The sequence below is a fragment of the Papio anubis genome, chromosome X (genome assembly GCF_008728515.1).
Source record: "Papio anubis isolate 15944 chromosome X, Panubis1.0, whole genome shotgun sequence".
NCBI lineage: Eukaryota > Metazoa > Chordata > Mammalia > Primates > Cercopithecidae > Papio > Papio anubis.
The window spans coordinates 96,840,843-96,857,517 of NC_044996.1; the positions used below are offsets into that span (position 1 = coordinate 96,840,843).

The following is a 16,675-nucleotide window of genomic DNA, read 5'->3' on the forward strand; positions in this document are numbered from 1 at the left end:
GAAGAGCCCCACATAAATCTTGGTATATGAGCTCTTAGCATTCTGTTTTCAAACCAGGCCTCTCTCATGGCCCTCATACACAAAGATGAGTCCAGTGCACCTCTCCCCAATCCCCATCATTTCAGGGAAAGGAATAAACTGGTACCACTATTTATGATAGGGATTAGCTCACGCCATGAGATCAGGTGCTTATGGTCTCAGAACAATCCTGTGAGGACAGTGCCCATCTAACGCTCAGAGAGGCTAGAGAGATTCAAGCCCAATGATTAGACAACGGGACTAAGCTAAGAGACCAGCTTAGGAAACCCAATTCCAGCTGGCCTCAGGCCTCAATGTACACCTAACCCCCTTGCAGTCCCTGCCCACCCATCAACCAAATATTCTCCAAGCCTCCCTCTCACTGATGTGCCCCCATTATTTTCTGAGACAAGAGTCTTGTTCTGTCACCCAGGCTGGAGTGCAATGGCATAATCTCAGCTCACTGCAACCTCCACCTCCTGGGTTCAAGCAATTCTCCTGCCTCAGCCTCCTCAGTAGTTGGGATTACATGCACCCGCCACCACGCCCTGCTTTTGTATTTTTAGTAGAGACAGGGGTTTCACCATGTTGGCCAAGCTGGTCTCGAACTCCTGACCTCAGGTGATCGGCCCACCTCTGCCCCCATTTTTAATTTGGAAAGTGGGCTGAGTAAGAAAAAAGCAGGTTTTCAGGTTTCATCTTTTTAATAAGCTCTGTGAAAGACATCCTAAGCACTGTATGAGACACAACAGAATATTTTTTCTTCCAGTATTTAAAAAAAAAAAAAAAAAAGACATTTGCAAACATTTTAAAGCAACTCTTCTATATAATCAGTTTGATTATCTGAATTAGAAAATACCCCTGGATAATCATGTTATTGATACACTTTTCTTTTTTTTTGAGATAGAGTCTCGCTCTGTTGCCCAGGCTGGAGTACAGTGGCGCGATCTCGGCTCACTGCAACCTCCGCCTCCGGGGTTCCAGCGATTCTCCTGCCTCAGCCTCCCGAGTAGCTGGGATTACAGGTGTACGCCACCACGCAGGACTAATTTTTTTATCTTTAGTACAGATGGGGTTTCACCATGTTGGTCACGCTGGCTTGACGCACATTTCTCTTATAGGTATGTTTGGAAATTGCTTCCTAACCACAATAAACACTGTGTACAGGTTTTTAAAATGTCCTGGATACACATTAATTTTCTGAAACCAGTCTGGCCAAACTTGCCAGAATCAATTATTGCTAGCTCCAATAATCCTGAGAGGTCTAACTAAAAAACTGGTAAAAAGAAAAACACTCAGGCTCTACAAACGTTCCATAATTTGTCTTTAAATAGGCAGAAAAAATTTTTAAAAAGATGGAACTGTTAAAGATCTTTAACTACCTTGGTAGGTCAATTTAAAAACAAAAGGTTGATATGCTATAAAATAAGATGCTTCAGTGCAGCTCCAAAAACCTTTATAAATACAGCCATTTGGAAGGACGATCCTGGATCAGAAATTATTCCTTGTGTATCTGAGAACAGCAAGAGGGGGAGAATTGTGATGTCATGAAGGAACAGCTGACAACATGCTCACCTCCTAGAGCTGATGCAGATGCTGAGGGTTGGACAACAGGGACACCCCTTCATTTCCTCCATCCCACACAAGACTAGAGGATTACAGGAGATGGGTTTTCAGATCCCACCCCCTAGCAAACGTGCTCTGACATGCACCTGAGAGCAAGGAAGGCCTAGGAATGGTGTTTGGTAGGTTGGCTGGATGAGGTATGAGGGCAGCAGAAATGCAGAGCAGTCTTGCCAGAAAAGGTGAGACAGTCATGACAGAGTGTGACAAACAGGTTTACTCAATGCCGATATCCAAGTCTCACCTACATTATGTGCATGTCTCATTTCAGTTGTCATAATTGTCTCTGTAATTTCCTCCTGAGTAGCGGTCATAACCACCCTGGTTTCTGGGAGAAAAAAAAAACACACACACACACAGTTTTCTGGGACTGCATTATACACCACTGTCATTAATTATATGGGTCATGTTTTATAGTATGTGTCATAACATAAACCTTAAATATCAAAAACACGATATGTTAAGCATGAGTATCATAGTAAACAGTTTTATGGCATACAATGTATATGCAGTATTTAAATCATAATACACGTTAAAGCAATATAGTTATATAACCCACGCAGCACAACATATGTATACTTTACCATGTTACAACCATATGACCACACAATTAACTCAAAATGCTGAATTTCATACTCGTTTTAGGCACACATTAGTAACAGCAAGATGTGGTATGCATGAAAACCTAGGCGCTGAGTTCTTAAGGAGAGGGAATCAATAGCAGAACATCCCAGCCCCTTGGCTACCCACCTGCCATTATAGTCTCTGGAACGTCCATATCCATATCCATACCCTCCAGGTCTACTGTCATAATACCTGCCACTCCCATAGCCCTGGTCCCCACCACCTAGAACAGAAAAATATTTAAATGGCAGTTGTCCTCACCTAGGAAACTCTCCCTCTCACCCCATGATCAAAACTATCACTGCACTCACCTCTAGAGTAGCTGCGACCACGCCCATGGGCCCCAAAGCCACCTCCTCTGGTTCCCCGAGCAGACTTGCCTGCATGATCCACACGGATCTGACGACCATCCAGGGACTAAGTGTGGGAGACACAAGGAGGATGGGTTGGCAGTCAGGGCAGTGGTGAGGGAAGAGCAGGCAAGGGCAAGTGGGCAAAAGAGGCCAAAAATTCCTGCTGGGCACCAGGTTCTGGGTGCCATGTTCCAGAATAAGCTCCTTTACCCCAGAATGGTTTCATCAGGAGCTATAGAATCCCACACAAAATGACCTGAACGCACCATGTTCCCCTTGCTACTACTTACATCTTGACTGAACTCAGGCTGAGTTCTCCTCCCCACTCCTCTAAGCTGCCCGACTATCAGGGCTAGACAGACACCTCTCTTGGTTTGAGGCTTCAGAGTCCATGTCAGAAGACTCACGAGGTCCTCTCCGGGCCAGGCCCACAGGTCTGCAGACTCTACTACCTAAGCCCAAGGCAGGTCAACCATCCACAGGTGGCTTCTCGGCCTCATGCAGGACCAGTCGTCGCCTCCCAGGCGGCCAGGCTCTGTCTGCCGCTGCCCTCCACCCCCTAGAACAAAAGGCAGTCATGCTCCTGTGAGTGGGCACTGCGGGGCTTGGTGGCCACGCTGCCCCGAGCAGACACAGAAGGAAAAACAAAAAGAATGAAGGAAGCCGCAGATGGGGACAAGGTCCCTCTGCAGATAGGAGGCCCCACCTCTCCGTTCATGGCTCTCATGGCAACTGAAGCATGCTCTGGGTTGGTGAAGGTGATGAAACCAAAACCCCTGGACCGCTGAGTCTCCCGGTCCTTGACAACGACCACTGTGAGAGGGAGAGAAGAAGGAGCGATGTGGACCAGTCAGCACCACAAAGGTTAAGTAGCAAAGGGTGGTCCGAAAAGGAGATGGCGGTAGGTAGGGAAAACGGAGCCCTCCCACCAATCCCGAAGACGGTTCCCCTCATCCTTAGTGGACACCATAGGCTTAAGAAGAAAAAGAACATGGAAGCGTGGGTCCTAATTTTTCGGTTAATACTCCTTGAAATGCAAGGATCCCAGACTTTCTCTCACCAACCCCCATTGAAAGTCTGGCCCGTCTCACCCTCAGAGATAGGTCCGAAACTGCTGAAGTGGTCTTCCAGCGCTTGCTCGTCGGTGTTAAAGTTGAGCCCTCCCACGAAAAGCTTTCCTTCTTCAGAGGACATGGCAGTTCAAGTCCTGTGGGAAGAACATGAAGAATGGTGGCAGGAAGGAGGAACAAAATGGAGACATGAGAAAACAGCGAGAGAGAAAGCGGAGAGAAGTACAGAAAATAAGAAAAAGGAACAAAATGGCTGGGCGCGGTGGGTCACGCCTGTAATCTCAGCACTTTGGGAGGCCGAGGCGGGCGGATCACAAGGTCAGGAGACTGAGACCATCCTGGCTAACACGGTAACAGCCCGTCTCTACTAAAAATACAAAAAAATTAGCCGGGCGTGGTGGCGGGCGCCTGTACCCCAGCTACTCGGGAGGCTGAGGCAGGAGAATGGCGTGAACCCGGGAGGCAGAGCTTGCAGTGAGCTGAGATCCGGCCACTGCACTCCAGCCCAGGCGACAAAGCGAGACTCCGTCTCAAAAAAAAAAAAAAAAAAAAAAGGTAGTAATCTGCGGAGCTGGCTCAGCGCAGCCACCATTAGGGGGCCACCATTGCGCATGCTCACACATCCACAGCCGCCACGCCCGTCATTTTGTGTCACTGCGCAAGCCCAGAACATCCTTGCGTTCCCTCAACGCCGGCAGAACAAGATGGCGGCGGCCACGTGGGATAAGGAAAGCAAGTGTTGGCTGTTGCGTGGTCACTGCCACCACCGACGCCACCCAGTACCTCCCGAGGGGCCTCACACTCAGATACAGCGCGCTGGCCTCCCACCAACCGAAATGTTCACCTCCCAGCACGGGACCCGCCCGCCCCAGAGAAAACCAAGCCTACGTGTCAGCGGCCATTACTCTCCCCACTCACTATCCCCCGGTCTCGGCCGGCGCGGCGCGTGTGTGGCGAGGAGCCGCCGTTCCGCAGGCCATACGCAACTTACCTGGAAATTAAAACGTAAAAAACCCGGACAGACTGCGAGCTCGGAGGAGCACAGAAAACAAGGACTGGTCTGCGCGGGAAGACGATTGATAAAGAGTACGTAGCAAGAACGTCCCGGAACGTTCCCCTTGCGCGTCCCGGCGTGCATGCTGATTGGCTGAGGCTAGCAGGGGCGGAGTGGCGGGGGAGAGGAAGGGACAGCAAAGTGAAGGGAGCAGTATTCTCTGCGAAATGGGGTGTTTCCGGAAATGGGGTCGACTTTTGCACAGATGGTGCACTCTAAACGTCAGCATCCCCCCCACAACCGGCTGAGCTGCCTTGATCCCTTCCACACAGGAACCTTCTCACTCTCATACTACTTGCCGTCCCTGACATCATCCTCCCGTCCTTGCCATCGTTTCCCCCGCTGGATCTGATGTCTTCCTCACCATCGCAATCGTCTTCCTCACCATCGCAATCGTCTTCCTCTAGGTCCCTGCCATTCTCTGATGTCAACCTCCTTCACCTTCTAGTTCTTTAACCTCGTACCCTTTAAAGGCCCGACATTTTATCCCCCACGTCACTGATGTCATCACCCTTCACAGTCCGTGATGTCAGACCGTACGTTTTTTTTTTTTTTTTTTTTGAGACGTTGTCTCACGCTGTCGCCCTGGTTGGAGTGTAGTGGCGCGATCTCGGCTCACTGCAAGCTCCGCCTCTTGGGTTCACGCCATTCTCCTGCCTCAGCCTCCTGAGTAGCTGGGACTACAGGCGCCCGCCACCGCGCCCGGCTAATTTTTTGTATTTTTAGTAGAGACGGGGTTTCACTGTGGTCTCGATCTCCTGACCTTGTGATCCGCCCGCCTCGGCCTCCCAAAGTGCTGGGATTACAGGCGTGAGCCACCGCGCCCGGCCCAGACCGTACGTTTTAAGGTTTGACCCTGACTCCTACTCTTTCTCCTCTGTGCTCAACATCTAGCCGCCTGTCATGCGACATTCTTCCCTGGCGTCATTCCTTCTCATCTCTGACTTCAGCCCTCACCCTTGTCGGACTGCCCCCGTGAAGCCAGCCCCTTAATTTTCCCACCAATAGACTGCCTGAGATGGCTTTTACAAAACAGGATGCTGGCCGGGTGCGGTGGCTCACGCCTGTAATCCCAGCACTTTGGGAGGCTGAAACGGGCGGATCACGAGGTCAGGAGTTCGAGACCAGCCTGGCCAACATGGTGAAACCCCGTCTCTACTAAAAATACAAAAAAAAAAAACCCCCAAAAAACAACAACAAAAAAAACAGCCGGGTGTGGTGGCACGCGCCTGTAGTCCCACCTACTCGGGAGGCTGAGGCGGGAAAATCGCTGGAACCCGGGAGGTGGAGGTTGCAGAGAGCCGAGACCACACCATTGCACTCCAGCCTCGGTGAAAACAAAACAAAACAAAACAGGATGCTGCGATCTTCAGAGGTTGTAAATCCCAGTCCTTAGAGCAATTTTTGCTCTCTTCGAAAGTAACTGAGCCCTTGCCGGGCGTGGTGGCGCACGCCTGTAATCCCAGCACTTTGGGAGGCCGAGGCAGGCAGATCACAAGGTCAGGAGTTTGAGACCACCCTGGCCAATATGGTGAAACCCTGTCTCTACTAATACAAATAATAATAATAATAATAATAATAATTAGCTGGGTGTGGTGGTAGGCACTTGTAGTCCCAGCTACTCGGGAGGCTGAGGCAGGATAATCACTTGAACCTGGGAGGCAGAGGTTGCAGTGAGCTGAGATCATGCCACTGCACTCCAGCTTGGGCAACAGAGGGAGACTCTGTCTCAAAAAAAAAAAAGTAACTGAGTCCTTTATTCACAGAAGGGACTTTCGCAATACACAATAGACTTATCCCAAACAAGTAGTGTCTGAGCCCACTGTTCACAATTTGGTCTTCAGTGTCTTGGCCACTTTTACAATAAATGGATTTGACAGATTTTTCATTTCTGAATGCCACATCATTGAAGAATAGGTTTGTCCTCAGAGGCTAAATTTCTTATCGATAGAATGAATTTGCCCAACACAGACCAAATTTGCTAACATACAGAATACAGTACATCCATATTCCTGTTGGGGTAATTCCCATATTTATCTTCCTGTTGATTGTCAGGGATTCCTCACATAGTCTCATTATTAATCCCTTAGGTGTTGGAAATAGCCTCTCCAGCTCTGGCATTTGTGTTATTAACTCTGTAAATGGTAAACTTAGTTGAATAAAGATCCATAATTTTGATATAATCATTTTTTCCCCCTATGGTCTGTGCTTTTTTTGGAGACGGAGTCTTGCTCTGTCCTTCAGGCTGGAGTGCAGTGACGCAATTGCAGCTCACTGCAACCTCTGCCTCCCAGGTTCAAGTGATTCTCCTGCCTTAGCCTTCTGATTAGCTGGGATTACAGGCGTGCACCACTATGCCCAGCTAATTTTTGCATTTTTGTAGAGACAAGGTTTCACCATGTTGGTCAGGCTGGTCTCAAACTCCTGACTTCATGATCCGCCTGCCTCGGCCTCCCAAAGTGCTGGGATTACAGGCGTGAGCTGCCACACCCGGCCTGGTCTGTGCGTTTAAAGAAATAATTCTCTTCCCCAGGTCACAAGATGTTCCCCTACAGTTTCTTTTTTCTTTCTTTCTTTTTTTTTTTTGGACAGAGTTTCGCTCTTGTTGCCCAGGCTGGAGTACAATGGCACTATCTCGGTTCACTGCAACCTCCGCCTCCTGGGTTCAAGCGATTCTCCTGCCTCAGCCTGCTGAGTAGCTAGGATTACAGGCGTGTGCCACCATGCCTGGCGAATTTTTGCATTTTTAGTAGAGACAGGTTTTCGCCATGTTGGCCAGGCTGGTCTTGAACTCCTGGCCTCAAGTGATTCGCCCGCCTCGGCCTCCGAAATTGCTAAGATTACAGGCATGAGCCACCGCGCCTGGCCACATTTAGGTCTTTAATTCATGTGGAGTCCGTCCTTGTATATGGTGTGAGATAGAGCTACAATTTTATTTTTCTCTCTGTGATGAGCCAGATGCCCCATCACCATCTGTTAAGCAATCTGTCCCATCCCTGTGTGTTTGTTACCATCTCTATCATATATTAAGTTCCATAGATATATGGGTCTGTCTCTGAGGTGGTTTGTTGCTGGTTTTGTTGTTGTTGTTGTTGTTTTTAAGAGATAAGCCCTGGCTGGCTCCTGGCCTCAAGCCTTCTCCCCAACTCAGCCTCCTGAGTCACTGGGATTACAGGTGAGGACTATCGTACCTGACTTCTGAGTTGTTTTTTTTTTTGTTTGTTTTTGTTTTTTGACAGAGTCTCACTCTGTCGCCAGGCTGGAGTGCAGTGGCACGATCTCGGCCCACTGCCACCTCTGCCTCCTGGGTTCAAGCGATTTTCCTGCCTCAGCCTCCTGAGTAGCTGGGATTACAGGTGCGCACAACCACGCCCAGCTAATTTTTGTATTTTTAGTAGGGATGGGGTCTCACCATGTTGACAAGGATGGTCTTGATCTCTTGACCTCGTGATCCGCCTACCTTGGCCTCCCAAAGTGCTGGGATTACAGGCGTGAGCCACCGCGCCAGGCTTTCTCTTCTAAATAGGTCTACTTCTTAGCTCTTGGGCCAATATAGGTTTTTTTCTTTTTTTCTTTCTTTTTTTTTTCCTTTTATTACTAACGCCTTTAGTATGTCTTAATATCTAGTGGGCAAATCCCCATCATAACTCTTTCTTTGAAGGCTGTCTTAGCTGCCCATGATTCATTAGTATTCTAAATTCTAATATAAGTGTATTATAGTTCTAAAAAAAAGAAGTAATGAGGCCAGGCATGGTGGCTCACGCCTAAATCCCAGCTACTTGGGAGGCTGAGGCAGGAGGATCGCTTGAACCCAGGAACTGGAGCCTGCCGTGAGCTATGATCGTGCCACTGCACGCCAGCCTGGGCAACGAAGTGAGACCCTATTTCAAAACAACAACAAAAAGTAATGGAAGTTTTATTGAGATTGCATTGAATTTTTACATTTTGGGAGAAATAATGTCTTTTTTTTTTTCTTTTTTGAGATGGAGTTTTGCTCATGTTGTTCAGGCTGGAGTGCAATGGCACGATCTCAGCTCACCGCAACCTCCGCCTCCCGGGTTCAAGCAGTTCTCCTGCTTCAGCCTCCCGGGTAGCTGGAACTACAGGCACCCACCATCATGTCTGGCTAATTTTGTATTTTTAGTAGAGACGGGGTTTCCCTATGTTGGTCAGGCTAGTCTCAAACTCCCGACCTCAGGTGATCCACCCACCTCTGCCTCCCAAAGTGGTGGGATTACAGGTGTGAGCCACCGTGCCCGGCCAAAATAACATCTTAATAATATTAACTGTGGAAGTTTTAAGATATGGTCACACTCTGATACTGCACTTGTCAGGAGTTGGAGCCTAACTCCCTTCCACTTGCATGTGTGCTGGACTTAGTGACTCAATTGTAAAGCACAGAATGAGGTGGAAGTGATAGTGTGTCATTTCCAAGACCAGGTTGTAAAAGGCACATCTGCTTCCTGCTGTCACGCAGATTGCTCACTCTGTGGGACATTAGCTGGTATGTCATGAGCAGCCCTGTGGAGGGATCCAGGTGGCAAGAAAGTAAGGCCTCTTGCCAACAGCCATGTGAGCAAGCCTTCTTAAAGGTGGATCCTAGCCTTCAGATAACTGCAGTCCTGGCCAGCATCCTGATTGCAGCCTCATGAGCAGCTCTGAGTCAGAACCACCCAGTTAAGCCACTCTCAGAATCCTGACTCTCCGAAACCGTGTGAGATAATAAATGTTTATTGTTTTAAGCCACTAAGTTTTGGGATAATTTGTTAAAAATAACTTACATATTACCAAAATCTTTCCAGCAAAGAGCATGAAATGTCTCTCTTTTATTCAGATTGATTTCTATTGTTAGAGTTTAAATTCTTTAAAATAGAGGTCTTTTGCATTAAATTCATTCCTACTTTTTTTTGTTGTTGTTGGTTGTTGCTGCTATACAGAAATGCTTTTGATTTTTACAGGTTGATCTTGATTTTGTATTGCGAAACCTTGCTGAACTCTTTTTTTGTTTGTTTTTTTTTGAGATGGAGTTTTGCTATTGTTGCCCAGGCTGAAGTGCAGTGGCGTGATCTCGGCTCACTGCAAACTCCACCTGCCGGGTTCCAAGCGATTCTCCTGCCTCAGCCTCCTGAGTAGCTGGGATTACAGGCATGTGCCACCACGCCCAGCTAATTTTTTATATTTTTAGTAGAGATGGGGTTTCATCATGTTGGCCAGGCTAGTCTCGAACTCCTGACCTCAGGTGATCCACCCACCTCAGCCTCCCAAAATGCAGGGATTATAGGCATGTGCTACTACGCCTGGCTGCTGAACTCTCTTATTAGTCCTGTTAGTTATTTTTGCCTTCTTCTATTTGGTTTTTTTTTTTTTTTGAGACAGAGTCTGCAGCTCGCCAAGCCAGGCGCAGGAGTGACGGGATCTCCGGCTCACCTGGCTCCATGCTTCCCGGAGTTCCGCCATTCCTGCCTCAGCCTCCCGAGTGGCTGGACTACACAGGCATGCTCACCTGCTTGGCTAGTTTTCTTGTGTTTTTAGTAGAGGCGGGGGTTTACGTGTTGCAGAGGCCAGGATAGTCTCGGTCTCTGACCTCGTGATCCCCGTCTGGCCCTCCCAAAGATGCTGGGATTACAGGCAGGCCACCCGCGCCCGACCTTTTTTTGAGGCGGCTCTGTCACCCAGGCTGGAGTGCAGTGGTGCAGTCTCGGCTCACCACAAGCAGCCTCGCCATTCTCTGCCTCAGCCTCCTGAGTGGCTGGGACGGCTACAGGCTGTACCACCACACCCGACGTTTTGCTTTTTGGCTGAGATGGGGTTTCACCATGTTAGTCAGGATGGTCTTGATCTCCTGACCTTGTGATCTGCCGCCTCTCAGCCTCAGTGGGATTATGGGTGTGACCACCGCGCTGACTCTGTTAGTTCTTTTAATTAGTCCTCCTTATCATTTTGCAGCTGAGTTTTTATCGGATTCTACAATGTACCACCTCATTTCTTTTTATATAGCATTAGCTGGTTTATATTAAAGTGTGATGACCAGGTGAACATTCACCATGGGCTCAGATCTTAAAGGGAAGTGTTTAAAAATTCTCCTATTAAGCCCGGGTTTGGTGGCTCATGCTTGCTCAATCAAGCACTTCCAGGAAGCGAGGAGCCAGTGATCACCTGAGGTCAAGAGTTTTAGACCAGCCTGGACAACATAGTGAAACCCCGCCTCTAATAAAAATACAAAAATTAGCTGGGTGTGGTGGCGGGCGCCTGTACTCCCAGCTACTTGGGAGGCTGAGGCAAGAGAATTGCTTGAACCCGGGAGGTAGAGGTTGCAGTGAGCCAAGATCGTGCCATTGCACTCTAGCCTGGGCAACAAGAGTGAGATTCCATCTCAAAAAAAAAAAAAAATTCCCTATTAAGCATTTTTGCTGTAAGATTTTGCTATGTATGAAGTTAAAGAAGTTTTCTTCTACTTCTGTTTGCAAAGAGTTATTTATTTTTTTCTTGTAGAGATGGGGTTTTGCCACGTTGCCCAGGTTGGTCTCAAACTCCTGGGCTCAAGTGATCCACCTGTCTCAGCTTCCTAAACTATGGGGATTACAGGCATGAGCCACCATGCCCAGCACCCTTTTAAGTATCATAAACAGGCACTGAACCTTATCAAATTCTTCTGATTTGAGATTATCATATAATTTCCTCCTTTATTAATATGGTAAATTGCATTCACTAATTTTTTTTTTTTTTTTTTTTTTTTTTTTTTAAGACGGAGTCTACCTCTGTCACCTAGGCTGGAGTGCAGTGGCACGATCTCGGCTCACTGCAACCTCCGCCTCCCAGGTTCAAGCGATTCTCCTGCCTCAGCCTCCTGAGTAGGTAGGATTACAGGCACCTGCCACCACGCCCAGCTAATTTTTGTATTTTTAGTAGAGACGGGTTTCGCTGTGTTGGCCAGGCTGGTTTCGAACTCCTGACCTTGTAATCCACCCACCTCAGCCTCCCAAAGTGCTGGCATTACAAGTGCGAGCCACCACGCCCAGCCTGCACTCACTAATTTTCTAATTTGGATCAACTGTATTCCCGGGATAAACCCTACTTACGATTTAAAACAAAATGCACTATTTAATTCAGGTAGCTAATATTTTATTAGAATTTTTGCATCTATATTCATAAGTCCAGTGGGTCTATAACTTTATTGTTTAGTATTTTCTTTATGTGGTTTTAGAATCAAGACTATTTTAGCCTCATAAAATGAGGTATACAGCTTTTTCTCTTTTCCTATTTTCTGGAACAATTTGTATAAGATGGGAATTACAGTTCCTTGAAAGTTTGATAGAACTACAATCTGCAAAACCATCTGGGGCTGGGTCTGAGGCTCTTTATTACAATAAGATGGGGAATCTTTGATTATCATTTTAATTTTTCCTAAAATTTATTGTTACATTCAAGTTATATTCAAGCTTTCTATTTCTTTTTGCATTCATTTAACCACATTTTAATGTTTCCCAAAATTTTTGCTTTTCATCTGTGTTTTCAAGTGTATTAGCTTACGATTTGTAGCCTTTTTGTATCTGTAATTTTCCTTTGTTACGCATTTTGCATTGTGTTGTTTTAAATCAGTCTCGGGAAAGGTCTATCATCATTAATTATTTTCAAAGTACCAGCTTTTTTTTTTTTTTTTTTAGATGAAGTCTCGTTTTGTCACCCAGGCTGGAGTGCAATCTCAGCTCACTACAACCTCTGCCTCCCAGGTTCAAGTGATTCTCCTGCCTCAGCCTCCCAAGTAGCTGGGATTACAGGTATGCACCATCACACCTGGCTAATTTTGTATTTTTGTTTCTCCATGTTGGTCAGGCTGGTCTTGAACTCCTGACCTCAGGTGATCTGCCCACCTTGGCCTCCCAAAATACTGAGATTACAGGCGTGAGCCACTGCACCCAGCTAATTTTTTTTTGTATTTTTAGTAGAGATGGGGTTTCACCATGTTGACCAGGCTGGTCTCAAACTCCTGACCTTCAAGTGATCTGCCTGCCTTGGCCTCTGAAAGCACTGGGATTACAGGCCTGAGCCACTGCACCTGTTTTTTTCTTTACTTTACTTTTCTTTTTTTTTTTTAGTTTGTTTTTTATTTATTTATTTTTGAGATGGAGTCTTACTCTGTCACCCAGGCTGGCGTGCAGTGGCACAATCTTGGCTCACTGCAACCTCTGCCTTCCAGGTTCAAGCAATTCTCCTGCCTCAGCCTCCTGAGTAGCTGGGACTACAGGCATGTACCACCATGCCTGGTTAATTTTTGCATTTTTAGTAGAGACGGGGTTTCATATGTTGGCCAGGCTGGTCTCGAACTTCTGGCCTCTAGTGATATGCCTGCCTTGGCCTCCCAAAGTGCTGGGATTACAGGTGTGAGCCACCGCACCTAGCCTATTCTGTTAATCTTTATTATTACTTAACAATTCTCTATTGTATCTTTTTCCTTCATTATATTATTTCCTCCATGACTCAATCCTTCGGGTTTGTTCCTCTGCTTTTTTATCAACTGTTTTTCTTTTTGAGAGTCTCCATCTCTGTCACCCAGGCTGGAATGCAGTGGCACAATCTCAGCTCACTGCAACCTCCGCCTCTTGGATTCAGGCGCTTCTCCTGCCTCAGCCTCCTGAGTAGCTGGGTTTATAGGCACATGCCACCATTCTAGGCTAATTTTTGTATTTTTAGTACAGACAGGGTTGCACCATGTTGGCCAGGCTGGTCTTGAACTCCTTGCCTCAAGTGATCTGTCCGCCCCGGCCTCCCAAAGTGCTGGGATTATAGGCAGGAGCCACTGCGCCCAACCTATTTTCTTAGCTATTAGGATAGCTATCTTAGCTTTCTTTGGGCTTTTAGTGTGCTATATCCTTTCATTTTCTGTCTTTTACTTTTCTTTTTTTTTGTTTTTGAGACAGTCTTGCTCTGTCGGCCAGGTTGGAGTGCAGTGGCCTGATCTCGGCTCACTGCAAACTCCGCCTCCCAGGTTCACGCCATTCTCCTGTCTCAGCCTCCTGAGCAGCTGGGACTACAGGCGTCTGCCACCACATCCGGCTAACTTTTTGTATTTTTAGTAGAGATGGGGTTTCACTGTGTTAGCCAGGATGGTCTCGATCTCCTGACCTCGTGATCTGCCCGCCTCAGCCTCCCAAAGTGTTGGGATTACAGGCTTGAGCCACCGCGCCCAGCCCATCCTTTCATTTTCAACATTTCTCAATCTTTGTGTGTGTGTATGCTGTTGGACTTTTTTTTTTTTTTTAGTTCAATGAGGGTCTCTGTGTTTCAAATATTTTTATAATTACTACTGGGACATCTCATTCCATATTCTCCATTTACACTTTTTAAAAAAATTTTTATTTTTGAGACAGGGTCTTGCTCTTGTCACCCAGGCTGGAGTGCAATGGCACGATCTCAGCTCACTCCAGCTTCAACCTCCTGGGCTCAAGTGATTCTCCCGCCTCAGCCTCCCAAGTAGCCAGGGCCATAGGGATGCACCACCACACCTGTATTTTATGTAGAGATGTGTTTTATGTAGAGATGGGGTTTTGCCATGTTGCCCAAGCTGGTCTCAAACTCTTGAGCTCAAGTGATGTTCCTGCCTCAGCCTCCCAAAGTGCTGGGATTACATGCATGAGCCACCACGCCGGGCTGTTTTGTTTTTGTCTACCATCATACTCACACCTAACATTTTTGGGGGTCCTTTTTATAATCTCTAGTTCCTGTTTTATATTTTAATCTTTTTTTTTTTTGAGACAGCATCTCGCTTTGTTGCCCAGGCTGGAGTGTAGTGGCTCACTGCTCACTGCAACCTCCGCCTCCTGGGTTCAAGCGATTCTTCTGCCTCAGCCTCCCAAGTAGCTGGGACTGCAGGCGTCTGCCACTACACCTGGCTAATTTTTTGTATTTTTAGTAGAGATGGGGTTTCATTGTGTTAGCCAGGATGGTGTCATCTCCTGACCTCGTGCTCTGCCCACCTCGGCCTCCCAAAGTGCTGGGATTACAGGCGTAAGCCACCACGCCCAGCCCTATATTCTAATAGTTTTTATTTATTATGTTTATTTAAAATTTTTCATCTGTTTCAATACTTCTGCTTCAGATATTATACGTTACCCAGTGTAGGAGCCTGCCTCCAATATAGCCCCCGATGATTCCTGCCTCATGGTATTCATGCCCTGTATAGTCCCCTCCCATGTTGTGCTAGGGTTGGTCTATGTGACCAATAAAATACAGTAGAAGTGATGGTCTGTCTTTTCTGAGGTTATGATAGACATTGTGGCTTCTGTCTTGGTCACGGTCTCACCTGCTCGTTAGGATGACATGTTGTGAGGAGCCCACGGAGATGCTCAGGTGGTGACAAACTGAAGCCTCTTGCCAATGGCCCTGTGAGTGGGCCATGTTGGAAGTGGGTCTGTCAGCCAAGTGAAGCCTTCAGCCGACTGCAGTCCTGGCTGTCAACTTGAGTAAAACGTCAGGAGAGACCGTGAGTCAAAACCACCCAGCTAGGCTGCTTCCAGATTCCTGACCCTCAGACACTGTGATAGTTTTGTTGTTGTTGTTATTGTTGTTGTTTTGAGACGGAGTCTCACTCTGTCACCCAGGCTAGAGTGCAGGGTCACAATCTTGGCTCACTGCAACCTCTGCCTCAGGGTCACAATCTTGGCTCACTGCAACCTCCGCCTCCCGGGCTCAAGCAATTCTCTTGCCTCAGCTTCCCAAGTAGCTGGGACTACAGGTGCGCCACCATGCCCAGCTAATTTTTTGTATTTTTAGTAGAGATGGGTTTTTACCATGTTGGCCACGCTGGTCTCAAAACTCCTGACCTCAGGTGATCTGCCTGCCTCGGCCTCTCAAAGTGCTGGGATTATAGGCGTGAGCCACCGTACCCACCCCAGAAACTGTGATGTTTTAAGTGGCTAAGTTTGGGGTAATTTATTATCCAGCACTAGAGAATGTCCAGTTTATTTTTCTTTGGTGGAAGTCATACTGCCCTGGTGTCTGGTTATTTTGGTGGTGAACTTACACACCCCTGTAATTATCTGCTCTCCTGACTGATAGAACATACTGAGGAAAGGCTGAAGGCCAACTCGAGTCAGCTCAATGACCTGGAGCTCCAGGAGTAAAAGGATGTGTGGGAGAGGAGCCAGAGGCTGAACAGCCACAGGCACCACAGAAGCACAGTTATCCCGCTCACTTGCTCTTTGGACACCTGACAATCCCCCTAGCGTGGGGTTCATCTTTAAACCGTCAGGGAAAAACCGCTTTAAGAGGTGGCAGTCTTGGCTGGGTGCGGTGGCTCACGCCTGTAATCCCAGCACTTTGGGAAGCCGAGCCGGGTGGATCACCTGAGGTCAGGAGTTCAAGACCAGCCTGACCAACAAGGTGAAACCCTGTCTCTACTAAAATACAAAAATTAACCAGGCGTGGTGGCAGGCACCTGTAGTCCCAGCTACTTAGGAGGCTGAGACAGGAGAATTCCTTGAACACAGGAGGTGGAGGTTGCAGTGAGCCGAGATCACGCCACTGCACTCCAGCCTGGGTGACAGAGCAAGACTCTGTCTCAAAAAAAAAAGAGGTGGCAGTCTCCTTAGGTGTAATCCACCAGCCTGGGTGTCTGGAGTGGGAGAAGTGGAGGACTGATTTCCTCTGGCTGCCTATTTCTTTCCCCTGCAGGGCCCTTGCTGCCCTGATCCTAGTTCCCCAGACATGTGTACCAGTGGTTTGGATGACTAATGCAATGAAGGGGGCAAACGACGACCTCCCCAAGGCAATCTAGGGGAGAGGTGAGAGCCAGAACGTAAATCTCTTTTTCCCTAACCTATCCTCTGTTTACTGCCTCTGGCCATCCGCCCATCCGCCCGTCAAAACACACACCAGTGAAAGACAGTCTTCCATTTCCCCATGGGTCTCTCATTGCTATGTTGCAATTTCTGGAA

At 47.6% G+C, this 16,675-nt stretch overlaps 1 protein-coding gene across 3 annotated transcripts; it reads right to left on the reverse strand.

Moving 5' to 3' along the window:
- Positions 1-703: 703 nt before the first annotated feature.
- On the reverse strand, positions 704-5,245 carry RBM3 (RNA binding motif protein 3). Of its 3 annotated transcripts, XM_003917671.4 has the most exons (8): positions 5,107-5,245; positions 4,680-4,841; positions 3,710-3,825; positions 3,325-3,431; positions 2,577-2,682; positions 2,392-2,488; positions 1,886-1,969; positions 704-1,531 (listed from the first exon to the last, which is right to left on the reverse strand). In XM_003917671.4, exons 3-7 carry the CDS (start codon positions 3,810-3,812, stop codon positions 1,909-1,911), a joined length of 474 nt encoding a protein of 157 aa, XP_003917720.1. In that variant the 5' UTR covers positions 3,813-3,825; positions 4,680-4,841; positions 5,107-5,245; the 3' UTR covers positions 704-1,531; positions 1,886-1,908. The 3 variants fall into 3 exon arrangements, with proteins under 3 accessions (XP_003917720.1, XP_031516780.1, XP_009195791.1); XM_031660920.1 differs by lacking the exon at positions 4,680-4,841 and having other exon boundaries at positions 5,107-5,237; XM_009197527.3 differs by lacking the exon at positions 5,107-5,245 and having other exon boundaries at positions 1,326-1,531; positions 1,890-1,969; positions 4,680-4,846.
- Between the last annotated feature and the right edge of the window lie 11,430 nt (positions 5,246-16,675).

Bases quoted from the DNA above. Each gene is read 5' to 3' on its own strand.
- RBM3 (XM_003917671.4), bottom strand. From the start codon at position 3,812: ATGTCCTCTGAAGAAGGAAAGCTTTTCGTGGGAGGGCTCAACTTTAAC. The intron at 3,432-3,709 runs GTGAGACGGGCC...TCCCTCTCACAG, and splicing joins TTTCGGACCTATCTCTGAGG to TGGTCGTTGTCAAGGACCGG. The intron at 2,683-3,324 runs GTGGGGCCTCCT...TCCCACACTTAG, and splicing joins TGAGAGCCATGAACGGAGAG to TCCCTGGATGGTCGTCAGAT.